This window comes from Barbus barbus, assembly GCF_936440315.1.
Source record: "Barbus barbus genome assembly, chromosome: 31".
In the NCBI taxonomy this organism is placed as follows: Eukaryota; Metazoa; Chordata; class Actinopteri; order Cypriniformes; family Cyprinidae; genus Barbus; species Barbus barbus.
Genome location: NC_136759.1, coordinates 365,001 through 386,633, shown reverse-complemented (window position 1 = coordinate 386,633; position 21,633 = coordinate 365,001). Strand labels below are relative to the sequence as shown.

Here is a 21,633-nt window from a genome sequence, read left to right as displayed (position 1 = left end):
AGACACTTAACCCCTAGTTGCTCCAGAGGCGTGCGACCTCTGACATATATAGCAATTGTAAGTCGCTTTGGATAAAAGCGTCAGCTAAATGAATAAATGTATAAATGTATCAAAAGATTCAGAGAAACTTGAGAAATCTCTGTGCGTAAGGGACAAGGCCGAAGACCTTTGTTGGATGCCCGTGGTCTTCGGGCCCTCAGATGACACTGCATCACTCATCAGCATGATTCTGTCATTGACATTACTAAATGGGCCCAGGAATACTTCCAGAAACCACTGTCGGTAAACACTATCCGCTGTGCCATCTGCAGATGCCCACTAAAGCTCTATCATGCCTCTATCATGGAAGCCATATGTGAACATGGTCCAGAAGCGCTGTCGTGTCCTGTGGGCCAAGGCTCATTTAAAATGAACTGTTTCAAAGTGGAAAAGTGTTCTGTGGTCAGACGAGTCCAAATTTGACATTCTTGTTGGAAATCACGAACGCCGTGTCCTCCGGACTAAAGAGGAGTGAGACCTTCCAGCGTGTTATTAGCGTTCAGTTCAAAAGCCAGCATCTCTGATGGTATGGGGGTGCATAAGTGCATAAGGTATGGGCAGCTCACATGTTTTGGAAGGCACTATGAATGCTGAAAGGTATATAAAGGTTTTAGAGCAACAAATGCTCCCCTCCAGATGACGTGTATTTCAGCAGGACAATGCAAAACCACATACTGCAGCTATTACAACAGCATGGTTTCGTGGTAGAAGAGTCTGGGTAGTGAATTGGCCTGCCTGCAGTCTTTCACCTATAGAGAACATCTGGTGCATCATTAAACGAAAAATACGTCAAAGATGACCACAAACTCTTCAGCAGCTGGAAACTTATATCAGGCAAGAATGGGACCAAATTCCAGCACCAAAACTCCAGAAACTCATAACCTTGATGCCCAGACGTCTTCAAACTGTTTTGAAAAGAAGAGGAGATGCTACACCATGGTAAACATGCCCCCAACTAGTTTGAGACCTGTAGCAGGCATCACATTTGAAATGAGCTCATTTTGTTATGTTATCTATGTTTAAACATTTGTTATGTTATCTATGTGCTATTGTGAATAAAATATTGGCTCATGTGATTTGAAATTCTTTTAGTTTTCATTTTATTCAAAAAAAAAAAAAAAACTGGTTTGTAGTTTGTTTTCTTGGTTGTTAATTAGTCACCTACACCTGTTCTACCTTTCCTTGATTGCACTCCTCTAGTATTTAAGCCCTGTGTTTCCTTCTGTTCCTCGTCTGCATTTTGATTTAGTTTGTTCTTGTTTCTGTGGTTGTGCATTTGCTCCTGCTATCTGTTTCCTGTGGGACACTTCATTTCCAGAGATATCGTCGACCTGATTGCAAAGACACTATTTAAACTGAACTGAGCTGGATGATGACATCACTGAATTCAATAATCAAATGCCTTTAACTGAAAATTGAGTGTTTAATCTTATCATATTACATTATTGACACACTATTTTCCTTTTTTGATATTGTGCAGTTGCTTTGACACAATTTGCATTGTTAAAAGCGCTATATAAATAAAGGTGACTTGACTACTGTGTGTTCCTGTTGGATTTATGATGAAACACTGTTGGATTCTCCTGCGTCACGCACTTGATCCTGCACCATTACAATACACACACACAGGTATAAACACAGAATTGTCCTATGTGTATGGAGAGCACTGTGTGTGTGTGTGTGAATGTATTAAAGGGGTCCTATTATGCTCTTTTACAAAGTCTTAATTTTGTTTTGGGGGTGTACTAGAACATGCTCTCATGCTTGGTGGTTTCGAAAAACGCATTATTTTCACATAATTTACATTATTACAATGCCTTTCTCCCCAGCCTGGCACAAACTGCTCGATTAGTTCCAGTTTGATGAAGGCCCGCCTTCCGAGAAACGAAATGTGTTGTGATTGGTTAGCTGTCCCAGTGCGCTGTGATTGGCGAACAGCTTAGAAGCGTTTCAGTATTGCCCCGCCCCTTGCCAAAGCAGCAAGTTCATCAATATTGCCATATCAATTGAGACCCAGAGAATATTGAACAAGATGATCGCTGTTACATGTGTGCGTTATTTAATGAGTATGTGGTTGTTTTTACGTTGTGTATATTTTGTTTGATTATTATTGTGTTGTGGATTTTTTCTCATTAGCGCTGATTAGCGGAGCGGCGGTGACGTCAGCGGCGGCGTGGTGGCGTCTCTGCTCGGCTGATCTAAGCCTGTTCGGAAGATTTCTCCAAGAGTTCTCCTCTCTCCCTGCTTCGTGGTTTATTTTGTAGCCTTGTGTTACCAAGTTTGTTGTTATGTTGATGTCATACAAATGATGGTGTGGCAGTTTGTTGAACTGCCTGGTTAACAAAGGAGACTTCGGTAGGGAGGAGAGAGCCGGTTTGCATTGTCTTCAGTGTTTCTCCTGTTTTCAGGCTAGTAGGGAGGTAAGAGCCTGTTTTCTCTTTGATCTTTATTTTGTTAGACGCGGGGTTGAGGTGCTCTATCTTTAAAGTAAGACCTCGTGTGGTATGTCGGCTGCGTAACAATCGCGCAGAACCTTTGCACGAACGGAAATGGCAAAACATATTAAAGTGGTAATGTTATTGTTGTTTGTTTTGTTTTTTGCTAAATCATGTTTTAGATGGGATGTCAACAATTATAACTGCATGACTATGTACAGATAAGTGCAACGCTAATATGTATTATGTTTATTGTTCTTTAATTCTAAGATTATAACATGAATTGCACTGAAACTGTTATACAGTTGAATATATTTATACCATAGTCCCACAGACTTACACTATTTGTGGCAGCAGAGCGAGGTTTAGCTGGTAACGCTGCACACAAAGCAGAGCTCCGCTCACAAACACTGCTTTATCAGTCATATTACAGGCAAGATGAAATGAAAATCACATCCATAATTTTCTGGTTTCCATCAGAAATACAGTGATATAAAAACACCCGCACTGGGTTTTGACTGAACTGTGCAGTGCTCAACCAACCGTTCAACTTTCCGTAGGTCGGATTTATTTTAATGATATTCTAATGGGCCGCTTTGTGACATCATAAACACTGGAAAACAACTTTGTAGTCCAAACGAGCTGTTCGTTGTAGTTCTTGAAAAGAGATTTTTATTAAACGAAACCTCTCCCTTTGGAGTGGACTTTGAGTTGTAACTTGTAGATCTTTTTATGCTCAAACATACACACTACACACTGACTGACATTCAAAAAGGGAAAAAGCATAATAGGACCCCTTTAATTGTGAAAACTGTTCAAAGCACAAATCAACACGCGACTTTCACAAAATCTACTTTATTTTTCATGTTTGTTTTCTCAGTGCAGCAGTTGCATCATTAAAACCTCAGTTTGGTTCGTTCAGCTGTTGATTTGAATAATTTAATAACGCTTTACAATATGGTGGAACTAATATGCATTAATTTATCCTTAACTAATGCACAGATAATCATGACTTAATGTATAACTCATCAAGAACTAAACCATTTATTAATAATTACTGCATCAGCAACAAATACACATTCTATATCATACATAAAGTAATCAATAAATTGTTATTAGTGAAATGTGCCATAATGTATTAATTCCTTAATAACATATATTAACTAATAGTGTAAATTCATGAGTTAATTACCACAGAACTATTTGATAATTGTTAAGTAAGTGATTATGGATTTTGAATTAGTTAGCTAGTTATGTGCCTCAGCAAGTAAAGTCATAACATAATGATACCTTTGCAAATCATTAGCTATTGATTAATTAAAGCAGACAACAGTTATTAATAAATGGTTTAGTTCTTGATGAGTTATACATTAACTCTTGATTATCTGTGCATTAGTTAAGCATGAATTAATGCATATTTGTGCACCCGTATTATTTTCTAAGTCTAAAATGAATCATTCTTGTAAATGAGACACTCGTACATCGGAACATGAAAATGTCTCTTGAACTGTGTAAATAACAAGATTCTGAACACAAAAGAGTGAAATGACAATCTTCTCAGCAGAAAGCACAGATGCTGTTTCCATCATGAGTTTCCGATGTTTCGTGAGCTGAACTTTCCCCACACACACATACACGCACACACACAAACACGCACACACACATACACGCACACACACACACACACATACATACACACACACACACACACAAACACAAACACGCGCACACACACACACACATACATACACGCACACACACACACACACACACACACACACACACACACACACAAACACACACACACACACACACACACACACACAAACACGCACACATACACACATACACACACACACAAACACAAACACGCACACTGAGGACCGGCCAAATGTCCTCACAAAGTCAAAAATCTCAGGCTTTACTATCCTTGTGGGGACATCTGGTCCTCACAAGTATAGCTAAACACGTACACACATACATACACACACACACACACACACACACACACACACACATGAGTTACCGTATAAAACAAAACACTGATCCGTGAGTCACAGTCTCACAAACTCACATCAGCATCACTAATATATAACACTGTACAGTGGAAGAAACGTTTAAGAAGCTGTATGAATCAGCAGGGTCTGATTTACAGTAATCCGGACGTCAGAACAGCATCTATTTATTGAGGCCTGCGTACAGAGCATTTCCGCTGCGCATCTTTGGATCCAGAGCCTGAGAAAACAACACAAACACCAGGATATCTATCAGAAATTTACAGTTAATCACCGAGAAAATCAGTTTAATTGATCAACAAGACACTTGAGCTGGTGTTCTGCAGTGAAGAATAGAGAATCACCAGCAGCTCAAAACATGATTCACTGAATCAGAGCTCATCGCTCACTAGCAGATCTAGTCATGCTAACTAGGTTAGTAGTTGGTTTCCATGGGAGCAGTGCAGTGAACAGCTGTTACTATAGCAACACTGGACTACTGACCAATCACAGCGCACCATCACTTTTGCCTCATTCTGTGCTGATTAACATCTGAAAGACTGATTAATAAAAACATTCTCTGCTTTGATTTGTTTCATCACACGTACCTCATAGTCCGGGTTCGGAGGTCGAGGAGGGTTTACTGATCGGGAATTTGATGCTGTGAATTAAAACACAATAAAGATGTTTTTCACAGTCACTAGAACACATTTCTCAACACTGAGGTCACTTTCTTCTGCTCTGAAACTAATTCATGCAGCATTTACATAAAAACAATATAAATACTTATAATGTATATATATCCTAAATTATAAATCTTTTACGCTCCATGTTTTCATTACAGTGCAACGTTTTCCCCTTTTGTATAAATGATAATGAAATGAACACTGTATAGATGTTTTGTAATATATACATGTAATCTCTTCACTGTGGTATTATATTATGGTAATATATATAGATTTGTCATATATGTCAGTATGGTATTACCGCAGAAGTAAATCAGCTGTATTCAGTTTTGTATTTTATAGGTGTTGAAGCTAAGTTGGTCAGTTTTGTATAAACTGGCCTGTAGGTTGACTGAGGTTTGGTGTCTTCTGTCTGAGAGAGATCTGAGATCATGTTATATATTTCCTGTACCTTTCTTCGGTGTGCTGTCGCTGTTTCTGGTAGCACAGCAGTAGATGATGAGAATAATTCCTCCTGTGACGAGCACATCTCCCAGTATGACGCCCCATGCCCTCAAACCACTCAACTCATAGCAGTTCTCACACACTGACACAGAAACAGTGAACATTATTATTATTATTATTATTATTATTATGCACATTCTGAGTGAATAACAATGTTGAGTGTGTTTCCTCACCCTTTACTTTGAGGTAGAACACATGCCTCATGTCGTCTGGATCTGAATCTGCCTTCCTGTATTCACAGCTGTAGTATCCTTCAACTATTCCCCGTTCAGCTTTAACTTCATAGGTCAAATGTTTTTCTTTCATTTCTTCTTTGCTGTTCTTTAACCACTTTACTTTACCATCTTCACCTCCAGTGCAGCTCATAATTACACTATTTTCTGTGATCTGTATATCTTTGACAAAAAAGATGGAAGACAATCAAACAACAAGAATCGTTAAACATCATATGAAGCATTCATGAATGCACCGAATTGATAATTTCTGGTATGGATTGGTGTGAAGTGTTCCTCACCTTGACCCTGAGCTGGGTTCACAGCCGCGGCGAGCAGCACAATCATCAAGCTCAGGAGAAGCATGGTTCCTGATGGTGTAACGTCCTGAGGAGAATGTAAACTGATCTCTCACGCAGTGTCTCTGTGTCTCTGAGCTTCTCTACAGGAAGAGGAAACCTCAAACGCCTTTCTATTGCCCTCATTCTCTCGTTCTGCTCGGTTTTATCTGCAGATCTGCTCCATTTCTCTGAGAAGCTCTTCAGGCTCCTCTATAACTTCATAAACTCATATATCTGAAATATATACGAAAAAGATCAGTTTCCATCTACATCCTTCAGACCATTAAATCATGTTCTCATGATAGTTTACGACATGTGTCCCTGCAGCACAAAAGCAGTCATCAGTAACACAGGTATATCTGTAGCAATAGACAACAATACATTGTATGGATCAAAATTATACATTTCTCTTTTATGACAAAAATCATTACGATATTAAGATCATGCTCCATGAAGATATTTAGTAAATTTCCTACCGTAAATATATCAAAACTTCATTTTTGATTAGTAATATGCATTGCTAAGAACTTCATTTGAACAACTTTAAAGGAGATTTTCTCAATATTTAGATTTTTTTGCTCCCTCAGATTCCAGATTTTCAAATAGTTGTATCTCAGACAAATATTGTCCTATCATAACAAACCATACATCAATGGAAAGATTATGTGAAAATAATGAAAGAGGACAATAACAAAGGGTAATTTTCCTGCTAAAGTCATTTCATTGATGATTGAGTGATGTCATCTGTTACACTAGTGTCAGTCAAGTTCCCATCTATATCAGCACATTCAGGCCAGTACAGTAACACACAACTCAGTAACTCTCTATATAAAGTATACTTGAATGCACTAAAAATACTTAAATACCAGCAAATACATCTGTAGTACATTCTTATTTTGTGCTAAATTCAATTGTAAAAGTTATACACTATAAATCCACTAATTAAAAGTCTATTTCTACTTCAGTGCAATGGCACAAGTAAACCGTTAGTTTTCAAGGTTTCTGGTTTGAGTTTCGAGTTCTTCAGTGTGTTTAATAACAGTAACCCTGACACATATAGGGCCCTGTGTTTAGGCTATAAACGCACTAATAACACATGACTGGATCATTCATTCATATGTGTTTAGATGTGTAACAAAATCACAATTTAACAGTAAGTATACTTTTAGCATAAAGTACTTGAAGTGCTATATTTTTAATGTGGAAAAAGTGCTACTAATGACAAATAGTGTGTTTAAAGACACCATGAACGTAGTATATCATATAAAGGGAATGTTAACATAATTACAATACATTTGAAATGAATTATTTAATCAATAAAGATATGTGGGCAATACATTATGAACACATTTTGTATATATTCATTAAATATTAATCTTATATTTTGAATAATTAATGTGTATTTTCTATGTATGATGAGTAGTCCTATATTTAAAGGTGTTCAAAGCACATTTTAGTCCCTAAACACTTCGATGTTCTTAAGATTATCTTGAGAAGTACTAAAGAATACATTTTTGGTATATTAAGTACAAAATTAGTGCGTGAAAATAGAGCACTTTGAGTACATATGGAAGTGTACTACTAAGTGTACTGAAGTAAAGTGTATAGTACAGGTGAGTGTGCAGCGCCACCGTGTGTTGAAGGACAGTCCGTGAATCTGTTTCTGAGCTCATCCGGTAACGGAGCAGTTTCTAGATGAAGTCCAAATAAATAAATAAACCCTTTACAGTGGGTGTTCTGTTACACTAACGTTATTTTACAGTTGCCATTTGGTTATTCTGGTAAAATAAATTATGATATTTTAAGCGTTTTTGTGTGTGTGTGTGTGTGTGTGTGGGGGGGGGGGGGGGGGGGTCGGATTACACAGGAACATAATGCAGAATATCAAAGCATCACTTTTTTTGTAACTTTTAGCTAATATTAATGTCATTCACACACATGTAAGAGAGCAAACAGCGCCAGCGGTGTATTTCCTGAGGCGCGAGAGCGCGCGGCGCGTTCATGTGTGTGTGTGTGTTGTGTGTGTGTGTGTGTGTGTGAGATCGGACTCATGTGTGTGGAACAGGCTCATCTGCTGCTGCTGCTGCTCGCCGCCTCAGGTCAGTGCTCTTCTTCATCTTCATATTCATCTTCATCATCATTAATAATAATATTTACACACATTCAGAATGCAGACGTGTATAGTTGTATGTTTTGTTGATGGTACCGGAGGGTTCTGTCGGTGTTAAACTCGTTCTGGTCCTCTAGACTGTACTGGTTTGTGCGCCTCTATTGTTTCGAGGCTGGATGATTGTTTCATATGTTTCCTGAATTCTGTTTCCTGTGTTCTTGAGCTGAGGTAATGATCGCAGCAGATCCTGCTGATATAATCCTCTGTGAGTGACAGCTGTCAATCATCTTTAATGGGCTTACCTGTGCACGTGATTCACCTGCAGAACTGATTCACTCCATAGACGAGAGTCATCTCAAACATCAGAGACAGAACAGCTTCATTCACCAAGTGCTTGCTGTTCTTGTTTTTATGAGTTATACAGGCATCTATCAGATAAACAACACAGATAAACATTTAGCAGCTAAAAATGAACTTTCTCAGAACTCTGGGAAGGTTCTCTCGGGATTCTTCCAGGAACATTAATAGAGTTATTTGGTGTGTAATAATCTTCTCAAAACCTTAACACACAACTGTTATTTATACATAATTTATAGAATGTTTCTTTGAAACCAAAGATTCTCTCTCTCTCTGTGTGTGTGTGTGTGTGTGTGTGTGTGTGTGTGTGAGAGAGAGAGTCTGTGTGACCGTGTGTGTGAGAGAGATAGAGTCTGTGTGTGTGTGTGTGTGTGTGTGTGTGTGTGTGTGTGTGTGTGAGAGAGAGAGTCTGTGTGACCGTGTGTGTGAGAGAGATAGAGTCTGTGTGTGTGTGTGTGTGTGTGAGAGAGATAGAGTCTGTGTGTGTGTGTGTGTGTGTGTGTGTGTGTGTGAGAGAGAGAGTCTGTGTGACCGTGTGTGTGAGAGAGATAGAGTCTGTGTGTGTGTGTGTGTGTGTGTGTGTGAGAGAGAGAGTCTGTGTGACCGTGTGTGTGAGAGAGATAGAGTCTGTGTGTGTGTGTGTGTGTGTGTGTGTGTGTGTGAGAGAGAGAGTCTGTGTGACCGTGTGTGTGAGAGAGATAGAGTCTGTGTGTGTGTGTGTGTGTGTGTGTGAGAGAGATAGAGTCTGTGTGTGTGTGTGTGTGTGTGTGTGAGAGAGAGAGTCTGTGTGACCGTGTGTGTGAGAGAGATAGAGTCTGTGTGTGTGTGTGTGTGTGTGAGAGAGAGAGTCTGTGTGACCGTGTGTGTGAGAGAGATAGAGTCTGTGTGTGTGTGTGTGTGTGTGAGAGAGATAGAGTCTGTGTGTGTGTGTGTGTGTGTGTGTGTGATAGAGAGAGAGTCTGTGTGACCGTGTGTGTGAGAGAGATAGAGTCTGTGTGTGTGTTTGTGTGTGTGTGTGTGAGAGAGATAGAGTCTGTGTGTGTGTGTGTGTGTGTGTGTGAGAGAGAGTCTGTGTGACTGTGTGTGTGAGAGAGATAGAGTCTGTGTGTGTGTTTGTGTGTGTGTGTGTGTGAGAGAGTCTGTGTGACTGTGTGTGTGAGAGAGATAGAATCTGTGTGTGTGTTTGTGTGTGTGTGAGTGAGAGTCTGTGTGAGTGTGTGTGAGTGAGAGTCTGTGTGAGTGTGTGTGTGTGTGAGTCTGTGTGAGTGTGTGTGTGTGTGAGAGAGTGTGTGTGTGTGTGTTTGTGTGTGTGTGAGTGAGAGTCTGTGTGAGTGTGTGTGTGTGTGTGAGTCTGTGTGAGTGTGTGTGTGTGTGAGAGAGTGTGTGTGTGTGTGTGTGTGTGTGTTTTGCTATGTTCCATTGTTTTCTCCAGTGGTTTCTCAGCAGGAAGTTTTTTGTGAACAGAACAAACTCCACCTTCGTCTGTGTGTGATTCTACAGATTTAATGACATCCGCTGTTTATCTCCAGAAATAATAAGCAGAGCGAGTCATTTCTGCAGTTTACTTTTAATAAATGCCCTTTGAGACTCACAAAGAGGGTTTGAGCTCTCAAAGTGTTTGTTTTTATAGTTCAATGAACTAAACAAATTATTAAAAGAATCACGTTTTCAAGAAAAACATGTTTGTTTGACTATCAGTGAGCTCATCTCACTTCCACTGTTTTTCTATCAGGTTAATGATATTTTCTCCAAACCCGACCTTTGACCCATAAACCAATACTCACAGAAACCTGTGCAAACACTAGACTTAAATAAAAGCATGATTTATATGCATAATCTCCAAATGACTACAGCCCCATTGACTCCCTCTGCCAATGCATTGATGAAATTAACAGTTGGATGTGCCAGAACTTTCTTCAGTTAAACAAGGAGAAAACTGAAGTCATTGCATTTGGAAACAAAGATGAAGTTCTCAAGGTGAATGCATACCTTGACTCTAGGGGTCAAACAACTAAAAATCAAGTCAGAAATCTTGGGGTGATTCTGGAGACAGACCTTAGTTTCAGTAGTCATGTCAAAGCAGTAACTAAATCAGCATACTATCATCTCAAAAATATTGCAAGAATTAGATGTTTTGTTTCCAGTCAAGACTTGGAGAAACTTGTTCATGCCTTTATCACCAGCAGGGTGGATTACTGTAATGGTCTCCTCACCGGCCTTCCCAAGAAGACCATTAGACAGCTGCAGCTCATCCAGAACGCTGCTGCCAGGATTCTGACTAGAACCAGAAAATCTGAGCATATCACACCAGTCCTCAGGTCCTTACACTGGCTTCCAGTTACATTTAGGATTGATTTTAAAGTACTTTTACTCGTTTATAAGTCACTCAATGGCCTAGGACCTAAATATATTGCTGATATGCTCACTGAATATAAACCAAACAGACCACTCAGATCATTAGGATCGAGTCAGTTAGAAATACCAAGGGTTCACACAAAACAAGGGGAGTCTGCTTTTAGCTATTATGCGGCCCGCAGTTGGAACCAGCTTCCAGAAGAGATCAGATGTGCTAAAACATTAGCCACATTTAAATCAAGACTCAAAACTCATCTGTTTAACTGTGCATTTGTTGAATGAGCACTGTGCTATATGTCCGAACTGACTGCAATACATTTTATGTATAATCATTTTCTTTAAATTTATTTTAAATCATTTTCTATATCATTTTAAAATTCCTTGTTTTTATTATTCTTATTTCCATGTTTTTATTGATTTTAATGTCTATTTCACTTTCTTTTATGTAAAGCACTTTGAATTACCACTGTGTATGAAATGTGCTATATAAATAAACTTGCCTTGCCTTGCCTTGCCTTGCATAACACATAAAATCGCCCCTAGTTGCATGATTTGACCCTCATAAGGACTGCTACACAGCTGAAATAATGGTTTTCCTGGCTTTGATTTAAAGGGAATGCATGAATGATTAAATGCACTTTGTTAACTGTGCTTTGAATGCAACCTAAGTTGCTTTGCGTAAAGGCATCTGTTAAATGCATTCGTGTTAAACAAACACAAGCAGATTGAATACAGATTTAAACAACTGAATCTCTCTCTAGGTTTTTAGTTTTAAGGTGCTTAATTGGCATGACATGTTTTATATTGCCAGATCTTTGCAACATTCCTGCATACACAGTGGTGTAGTCTAGTTTTTTGTAGTGAGCATACTGTGATTTTTCCCTCCCTCACCCGTCCCGAAGCGACTGGACCTTCAGTCCAGTTCAGGCTGGTCAGGAGTTCCCATCTCTCTCATCATCTGAAACAAGGAGATATAAACACTGCATTCAGTTTAACTGCTGTACACACACACACACACACACACACACACACACACATATCTCTCCCCTTCTCCTGCGTTCACTGATCCACACACTAATGTTTCTGAAGTTATTAGCTAGGCCTGAGAAAGTCATCATACTGCTGCCTGTGAAAGATGCTTGATGTCACTGCTCCCAGGGCCATAGTTGGAGTTTACGGGGCCCCTTTGCAGGTTGTACCTGTGGGCCCTGTTTGAAATAGTTTAATATGTTTGCTCTATATATTTATTTGTGCTATTTACACAATGTTTATGTTTTTCAAGTTTGTAGGTGTCCAGGTACAGAAACTGAATAATCAAATATAAAATAGCATTGGATAGTCCTCACTGTATAAATTAAATATAGATTCATTCTTGTTAAACTACATAGTTCAGTAAAGAGCTGTGAGTGATTTTCTCTGATTTAATTTCTTGGATTAACATTAAGGACACCGACAGCAGCTAGTAAATTAGGCGTGATCACTTTAAGAGACAACACATCCAATATATAGACATTAGAGGGGTTTTTCTTAACTGTTATCGTTCACTTAAGTTTACGTGTGCTCTCCATTATTTCACCGAACACGGCACAGGTACTCATTTGAGTTTTTCCGCGTCCTGTGTTTGAATTGATTATAAACTCTTTTGAATGTTTAAATGGGCATAAAAGCGCGTGCAAATGATACGCTTTCGCGGTGACGCGCAGCAGTGGCGCATGGTGAACGTGTGAAAGTTCTGTCACAAAGATGTTGTTACGTATCCTCGCGCTTTTTTAAGTGGGTATACGGACATCCTTGACCTTTGCTAGTGGGTATTCTCAGTAGGCTATACCTGCGTATCATGCAGACTACACCACTGTGCATACAGTTAAAAACAGTGCAACATGAAACTGGTGCAAAACAATGTAAAGCAAAAAGCAAAGCAATGTAACCGAGAGAGAAACATCAGGTGAGTAAAGGTGGTGTGTGTCTGCAGGCTGGTGGAGTGTGTCCGGCATCCGTGTGTTCACAGCAGGGGAAGTGAAGGCTGTTAACGGGACAGATGTGCGTCTCAAATGCACCTTCCAGAGTTCAGCTGCGATCCGAGCGTCGAGCGTCACAGTGTCCTGGAGCTTCAGACCGCTCGGCCCCGGACACGTGGAGACGGTGAGACGAGACTTCAGTTCAATTCAATTCAAGTTTATTTGTATAGCGCTTTTGAATCTCTTCAACTACCACCAGTGGTTGGTTGTTTGTATCTTGTTTATTGAAGATGCAGGACAACCAGCTAGCAGTGCATTACAATAGTCCAGTCTAGAGGTCATGAATGCATGAACTAGCTTTTCTGCATCAGAAACAGGAAGCATGTTTCGAAGCTTGGCAATGTTTCTAAGATGGAAGAATGCTGTTTTTGTAACATGGGAAATATGATTTTCAAAAGACAAGTTGCTGTCTAATATAACACCCAGATTTTTGACTTTAGAGGAAGTAACAGTACATCCGTCTAGTTGCAAATTGTAATCCAAGAGATTCTGTGTACTGCTTTTTGGTCCAATAAGTAATATCTCTGTCTTATCTGAATTTAATAGGAGAAAATTATTGATCATCCAGTCTTTTACATTTTTAACACACTCTATTAGCTTAGATAATTTAGAAGTTTCATCTGGTCTTGTTGAGATATATAGCTGAGTATCATCTGCATAATACTAATGGAAACTAATCCCATATTTTCTAATAATATTACCAAGGGGCAACATGTATATTGAAAATAGCAGAGGACCTAGGACAGATCCTTGTGGCACTCCATACTGCTGATAATTGAGATGATTCCACGTTTAAATAAAGTGATAACGATCAGAATGTGTGTGTGTGTGTGAGACCAAATGTCCCCAAAGGGATAGTAAAACCTGTCATTTTTGACATTGCCGGTCCCCATGAGGGAAAAGAATATTAAAAATAGTAAATGATGTTTATCTGAAATTGTAAGAATGCAAACAGGTTTTCTGTAAGGTTTAGGGTTATGGTTGGGCTAGGCAGGGGATAGAAAATATAGTTTGGTCAGTATAAAAGTAATAGAAGTCTGTGGAAAGTCCGCACAATTCACAGAAACAAAAGTGTGTGTGTGTGAGTCTCTCTGTGTGTGCGTGTGTGTGTGTGTACAGGTTTATATATCCTGGTGGGGACTTAAACCTGAATACACACATGCTGACTCATGGGGACTCGTGTCACGGTAGGGACCTAAATTGATGTGCCCATGTGTACAAAAGCTTATAAATCATACGGAGTGAGTTTTTTTAAGAAAGTAAAAATGCTTTCCTGTGAGGGCTAAGTTTAGGTGTAGGGTTGGTGTAGGGTAATAGCACACACAGTTTGTTCAGTATAAAAACCATTACGCCTATGGAGAGTCCCTACAAGGATAGCTGACCAGATGATGTGTGTGTGTGTGTGTGTGTGTGTGTGTACTGATATATATGGTTTATGAGGACACAAATGTGTATAATGACATGGGTGCCACAACATAAACATGGTTTATGAGGACACTTCCTGTGTACCCATAAACCAAAAGGGTTAAAAAAACATACTAAATTGTGTTTTATGAAATTCAAAAAAAATTTTCTGTAAGGGGTAGGTTTAGGTGTAGGCTTGGTGTAGGGCGATAGAAAATACAGTTTGTACAGTATAAAAACCATTATGCCCATGGAGAGTCCCCATAAACCACAAGTGCAAGTGTGTGTATGTGCATATGTGCGTGTGTATGTGTGCGCATATATGTGTGTGTGTATGTGTATGTGTGTGTGTGCGCGCATGTGTGTGTGTTTCCTGCGGCTCGTTCTGACCGTCTCTTTCTCTCTCTCTCTCTCTCTCTCTCTCTCTCTTTGCTCAGGTGTTTTATTATCATGAGAGGCCGTTTGCTCCTCTGGAGGGCCGCTTTAGGAAGAAGGTGGAGTGGGCTGGAGACATCAGCGGCCGTGATGCGTCTGTGGTTCTGCGCAAAGTGCCATTCTCGTTTAACGGGACGTTTACCTGTGAGGTGAAGAACCCACCGGACGTTCACGGGAACGTGGGCGAGGTGCGGCTGCAGGTCGTCAGCACAGGTGAGCGTTAGTGAAGCTTCAGAATCACTGATTCAGAGCGCATCTCAAAGGGCCAGAGTCGCACAGTTTCAGTAAACGACGCTTTACATCATAACTGATTTGGAACGGTTCGATGTTTCAGTGGTTTGCTGCTGATCTCTGTGAAGCCTTATACCAGTGTCTATGTGGATTTTAGTTGATTTCGGATAAATTTGATAGACATGCGGACATATTAATTACACATTTGTGTAATAAATGTTTAATAAACAAGGTTTCGATTAAAAAGTCACATTTCCACAAATTAGGGTCTTAAATCAGAGGAGAGAGTCTGAAGTCATTGCAGTAAATGTTGCATACACAGCAAACTATAAATATCTTTTTCAGTATTTCTTGTTTTCCAGTAGAATTATCTAAATCAAGATACATTTACGGAGATGCAAAATGAACAAATGAGCTCTTGTTTTCTGGGAAATTTAACAAAATTATTTTGGACAAAATTAAATTAAATTATGCTTAAAAAAAACATCTGTCGATTGGGAATGAAAACTTGTTTCCTTTTTGAATTGTTTATATAAATTTTGATAAATTTCTCAGAAAACAAAACTTATGATTATCTGTTTTTTCATTAAATGTATGTTGATTTCAGAATCTTTAGACATTTGCACTGGAAATACTGGGGAAGAACATCAGTTTATTGCATTGTGATCAGAAGGTTTAATAAAAGTTATTTCCAGTTATTTCTAGTGTTTTGGAGCAGAGATATTAAAAAATAAATTAGAAAGTTATTCAGATCTATTAAAAATTGTATTATTAAACTTTAAAGTGTTGCTTGTACTTTTATATTTAGAGTGTCAGGATCCTGCCCTCACTGTGTTGTCTGTCTTGTCGTTGTTTCATGTTTCTTTGTTTGTTTTGTGTTTGAGCACATCTTTGTTATTTGCCATGCGCTCCCCCTGTCCTGCCTCCTTGTTACTTGTTACCAAGCCCCCTTGTTTAGTTCTCGTTTGTCTGAGTGTTGTCACCTGTTCCTCATGTTCTCCTGTCCCTTTATATTGTTCTCCCTTTCCCTCTTGTTTGGCCTGTTCATTGTGCTACAGCAGTGTTTACTTGCTCTGTCTTACCAGTCCTGTGATACTGCTTACGCCCTACCTAGTTGTTTGTAGATTTTGTCTCTCGTCAGTCCCCAGTCTCGTCCTGTCCTGTCCTGTCCTGTCCTGTCCAGTGGATTGGGCAGCCGGTCCCCTCTCTGGGTCTGCCACGCTGCTAGGCCTGTGCTGAGCCTGTGACATCACTAGTGTGGAGTGGAGTGTCTGGCCACTGCTGCTTAACCGCCAGCCTCCAGCTTTGCTGCCTTCTCTGCCCTCTGGCGGCCTGTCCTCCGGGACTGGACTCTGTGGCCGCTCACCTAGGCCGTCTGTTGTCATTCGTTCCCTGCCTATTCCTGGACTGTGTTCTCTCCCCTCCTCACCATCTCTTGCCTTGCCAGTTGTTTTGTCAATAAACTGTCAACTCAATCCTGCATTTGAGTCCTCTCTCTTAGAAACCCTGACATAGAGTCCATATTGATGAATTGTGTCCTTCAATTTTTCTTTCAGTTTTCTTTTCTTGGTCTTAGTGTTAAATTGACCTTCAAACCTGCAGAAACCTAAAAAGGAAGAGTTGTAGTTATAGTCTCTTACTGGCATGAGGTCATAAAACAAACAAAGCCCTATATTTAACACATATTATACAGACATGTTATTTAATGCTCTTAGATTCGTAACATCTAACTACTGGGGTGCCTCAGGGCTCAGTTCTTGGACCACTTCTCCTCTCTGTCTATATGGCATCACTAGGTTCTGTCATTCAGAAGCATGGCTTTTCATATCACTGCTATACTGATGACACTCAACTCTACCTCTCATTCCATCCTGATGACCATCACCTTCAACTCAGCCTTGCCAAGACAGAACTGCTTGTGGTTCCATGAAACCCATCGTTTCATCACAATTTCACCATCCAGTTAGGCACATCAGCCATAACTCCTTCAAAAACACCCAGAAGCCTTGGAGTTATGATTGATGATCAGTTGACTTTCTCAGACAACATTGCTAAATATGCCAGGTCCTGCAGATTTGCTTTATTCAACATGAAGAAGATCAGGCCCTTTCTTTCGGAACATGTTTCACAACTCCTTGTTCAAGCTCTTGTTCTGTCCAGACTGGACGATTGCAATGCTCTCTTAGAACTGGCTGGAAGACGTGCCATCAAACCTTTACAATTAATCCAGAACGAGGCAGCAAGATTAATTTTTAATGAGCCAAAAAGTATGCACGTCACACCTGTGTTCATCAGTTTGCACTGGCTACCAATAGCTGCTCGCATAAAATTCAAGGCATTAATGTTTGCCTACAGAACCACCACTGGCTCTGCTCCCCTTTACCTAAATTCATTACTTGAATTTCATTCCAGGCATTGGCATTAATTGGCTCTAGAAGCTTGTGTTCTGCACGTGAACGTCGCTTTATTGTTCATCCCAAAGGGGCACACAATCACTTACACAGACTTTTACATTAAATGTTCCCTCCTGGTGGAATGACCTGCTCTACTCAATCCGAGCAGCTGAGTCCTTAACACATCTCTTCCATTTTTATTTGACCCTCTAACTCTACAACTCTCTATTCCAATTCTATTCTTAAAAAAAAAATAGAATGTCCCTTTTAGTTTTGAACTCTAATTTACTAACTGCTTGCTTTCTTTAAAAAAATAACACTAGCTTTTCTAATGTTTTTGTATTCTATCTATTTGTTTTCTTTTTATTTATTATACAATTAACAAAAGCAAAAAAAGGCTTCTAACACAAGCTTACTGTATTCTATCTGTTTTCTTTTTATTTATTTTATAATTTAAAAAAAACCTTGCTACGTGTACTGTGTTAAACTAACAGACTTGTTATAGCACTTGCTTATCATTGCTCTTTTGCTCTTTTGCTGATTCTGATTGCTTCCATTGTCCTCATTTGTAAATGGCTTTGGATAAAAGCGTCTGCTAAATGACTAAATGTAAATGTAGATGATTTAGTAATTGCCTTAAATAGATGACACATTCATTAAAGCATTTACAATTGGTTTGTGTAAGCTGTTTTTATGCCTGCTAGACTGTTGAGCATGGTTTTTTGTTGCATTTACAAGGTTCTGAGCAGCATGTGGCTTCGAAACAGCAAATCGTTTTGCAAAGCAGTTGGTTCAAAGTTTTGAAAGCTGACGATGGTTCGGTCTGAGAGTCTGTCGCTCACATGATCTCTGTGTGATTCCAGCCTCGCTCTCTGAGATCCTGATTCTCTGTGTGTCCATCGGCGGCGCCATTCTGCTGATTCTGCTGCTGGTGATGATCGTGGCATCGCTGCGTCGATGTCACAGACGGAGAAACCCAGAGCCAAACCACAGCGTCCTCCGACAGGAACACGACCTCCTCAGCTGCTGAGAACCTGATCACACACACACACTACAACACATGCGCTCACACACACACACACACACACACACACTACAACGCATGCGCTCGCGCACACACACACACACACACACACACACGCTACAACACATGCGCTCGCGCACACACACACACTACAACACATGCGCTCGCGCACACACACACACACACACACACACACACGCTACAACACATGCGCTCGCGCACACACACACACTACAACACATGCGCTCGCGCGCACACACACACACACACACACACTACAACACATGCGCTCGCGCGCACACACACACACACACACTACAACACATGCGCTCGCGCGCACACACACACACACACACAAATAAAATAAATATTTTGAATAGTTTTGAATAATGTCTTACTCTTATATGACCACAAATGAAGGACTAGGCTAGTGTAAGTTGTTTCCACTTTTACAAAGGGGGGTTGGACGAGCGATCGCGCCGGCGCCTCACGCGCTGTTAAACATAGCCTACTGACTCCACAAGCCTCATAATAAATACAGTTAACCAAAAATATTGAAGAAACATGAAAACATATATATTATTTCCCCTCACTCGACAACAAATCCTTTAAATTTAACGGTAGAAAGAACTAAATATAAGAATAAAAATATAAGAAGCTAACACACCAAACAAATTAATTTAAACTTTTGTACTTCACGTTCATGTAAAACAAAATGTGCTTGGCATAATATCACGGGGTTATGGTGGTCAAGCTGAAAGACACGGACTACAGGCTATTTAACCTGAACAGTGCACTGTAAAATAATAAATAATGTAAATGTTAGGCCTACTAGCATCAAATTAAGATAAGTATGTTTGAGAGGTAACTTGTCTTTTTCTTACCATGTATAAAATAATTTTAGATGCAATTTTATAATATGAATATGATTTAATGCGCTTTTAAACTCCAGGGAAACAGTACTTTAACGTGAGCAACACCATGAACACGGACGCTGCCTATAGGCTAATTCTGTCATGTGACCACATTTATTTGCGTTAAAGCCCCTTTTCTCCACAAAAAGTGTTTCCAAACAAATTTTTGCGACATTTGAAATATTGATATAGAATTTATGCACTAAAGTTAATCGGAAAAATAGTTTGTCGACACATGATAAATTTAATCGATAATTGGCATATCCATCAGCTATATCGTAATTATTTTAAAGCGCTAAATATTTTTTTGCAAAAAATCCTTGGATGGAAACCTGGTTAGTAATATTACCTCCATACCTCAGAACCACAATCGACGGACAGGTTTGTCGATGGATGATCAATGGGTGAATCTCAAGAAAACACGTTCACATCATATTTCATCCAAACGAAACTATTGCATTAAATTTTCATGATAAGCTCAGATAGCACATGTATGTCTGCACGATGTCTGTTAAAGATCACCTGATCTGGAAAGCATCTGCTGTGTACAAACATCTGACAGATGTCTGTAAGATGTCAGTTTTACATACATTCTAAGTCATAAACATCTTAGAGACGTCTAATAGACATCTATTTGACATCTGAGATGACTTACAGATGTACTGCAGATGTGCAAACACTAAAAAATAGGTCTTGCAGATGTAGATCCAGATGTCAAATAGATGTCTCCGAGATGTACGTGTGCTATCAGTTTACTGTAATGCATTTGATTAATACTCATTGCTTTCAAGAGTGAAGTGAAGTGAAGTGAAGTGAAGTGACATTCAGCCAAGTATGGTGACCCATACTCGGAATTCGTGCTCTGCATTTAACCCATCCAACGTGCACACACACACACACACACACACACACACACACAGCAGTGAACACACACACACACACACACACACACACACACACACACACACACACACACACACAGCAGTGAACACACACACACACACACACACACACACACACAGCAGTGAACACACACACACACACACACACACACACAGCAGTGAACACACACACACACACACACACAGCAGTGAACACACACACACACACACACACAGCAGTGAACACACACACACACACACACACACACACACAGCAGTGAACACACACACACACACACACACAGCAGTGAACACACACACACACACACACAGCAGTGAACACACACACACACAGCAGTGAACACACACACACACACACACACACACAGCAGTGAACACACACACACACACACACACACACACACACACACACACACACAGCAGTGAACACACACACACACACACACACACACACACACACACACACACAGCAGTGAACACACACACACACACACACACACACACAGCAGTGAACACACACACACACACACACACACACAGCAGTGAACACACACACACACACACACACACACAGCAGTGAACACACACACACACACACACACACACACACACACACACACACACACACACACACAGCAGTGAACACACACACACACACACACACACACACAGCAGTGAACACACACACACACACACACACACACACACACAGCAGTGAACACACACACACACCGTGAACACACACCCGGAGCAGTGGGCAGCATTTATGCTGCGGCGCCCAGGGAGCAGTTGGGGGTTCGGTGTCTTGCTCAAGGGCACCTCAGTCGTGGTATTGAGGGTGGAGAGAGCGCTGGACATTCACTCCCCCCACCTACAATCCCTGCCGGCCCGAGACTCGAACCCACAACCTTTGGATTACGAGTCCCACTCTCTAACCATTAGGCGACAATAAGAGTGATTATTATTTAAACTTGTTTTTATTACACAATTTACAAACTATATCATTTTCAAATAATGTTGAGGAGATTTTTATTGAATTTTGTGTGATGCAATAGTTTAGCACTGGGCATTAAAAGCTTTCATGCATTAATTCAAAAGTAAACATGAAGCTTAGATATTATTTTTAAACGAATGACTGCGGAATCTTTAATTAAGAAAAAAACAAACAAACAAAAAAAAAACGTGTTCTGTAAGGGAGGATGAAATGTAATATTTTTAAAGATCACACAAGGTTTTATTGTATCATTTTGTGTTATTTGTGACAGATGTAAACGTTCAA

General features: G+C 39.9%; 2 protein-coding genes across 2 annotated transcripts; one reads left to right on the top strand and one right to left on the bottom strand.

Annotated features, from left to right (window-relative positions):
• Positions 1 to 3,310: 3,310 nt before the first annotated feature.
• On the bottom strand, positions 3,311 to 6,304 carry LOC306851321 (T-cell surface glycoprotein CD3 epsilon chain-like). Its single transcript, XM_079387479.1, has 5 exons — positions 6,173 to 6,304; positions 5,832 to 6,053; positions 5,606 to 5,740; positions 5,077 to 5,129; positions 3,311 to 4,709 (listed from the first exon to the last, which is right to left on the bottom strand). The coding sequence occupies exons 1-5, from the start codon at positions 6,234 to 6,236 to the stop codon at positions 4,653 to 4,655; spliced, it is 531 nt and encodes a 176-aa protein (XP_079243605.1). The 5' UTR covers positions 6,237 to 6,304; the 3' UTR covers positions 3,311 to 4,652.
• A 1,928-nt stretch (positions 6,305 to 8,232) lies between these two features.
• LOC306851207 (myelin protein zero-like protein 2) lies at positions 8,233 to 18,687 on the top strand. Its single transcript, XM_079387360.1, has 4 exons — positions 8,233 to 8,310; positions 13,006 to 13,175; positions 14,893 to 15,103; positions 18,378 to 18,687. Exons 1-4 carry the CDS (start codon positions 8,262 to 8,264, stop codon positions 18,542 to 18,544), a joined length of 597 nt encoding a protein of 198 aa, XP_079243486.1. The 5' UTR covers positions 8,233 to 8,261; the 3' UTR covers positions 18,545 to 18,687.
• The last annotated feature ends 2,946 nt before the right edge of the window (positions 18,688 to 21,633 follow it).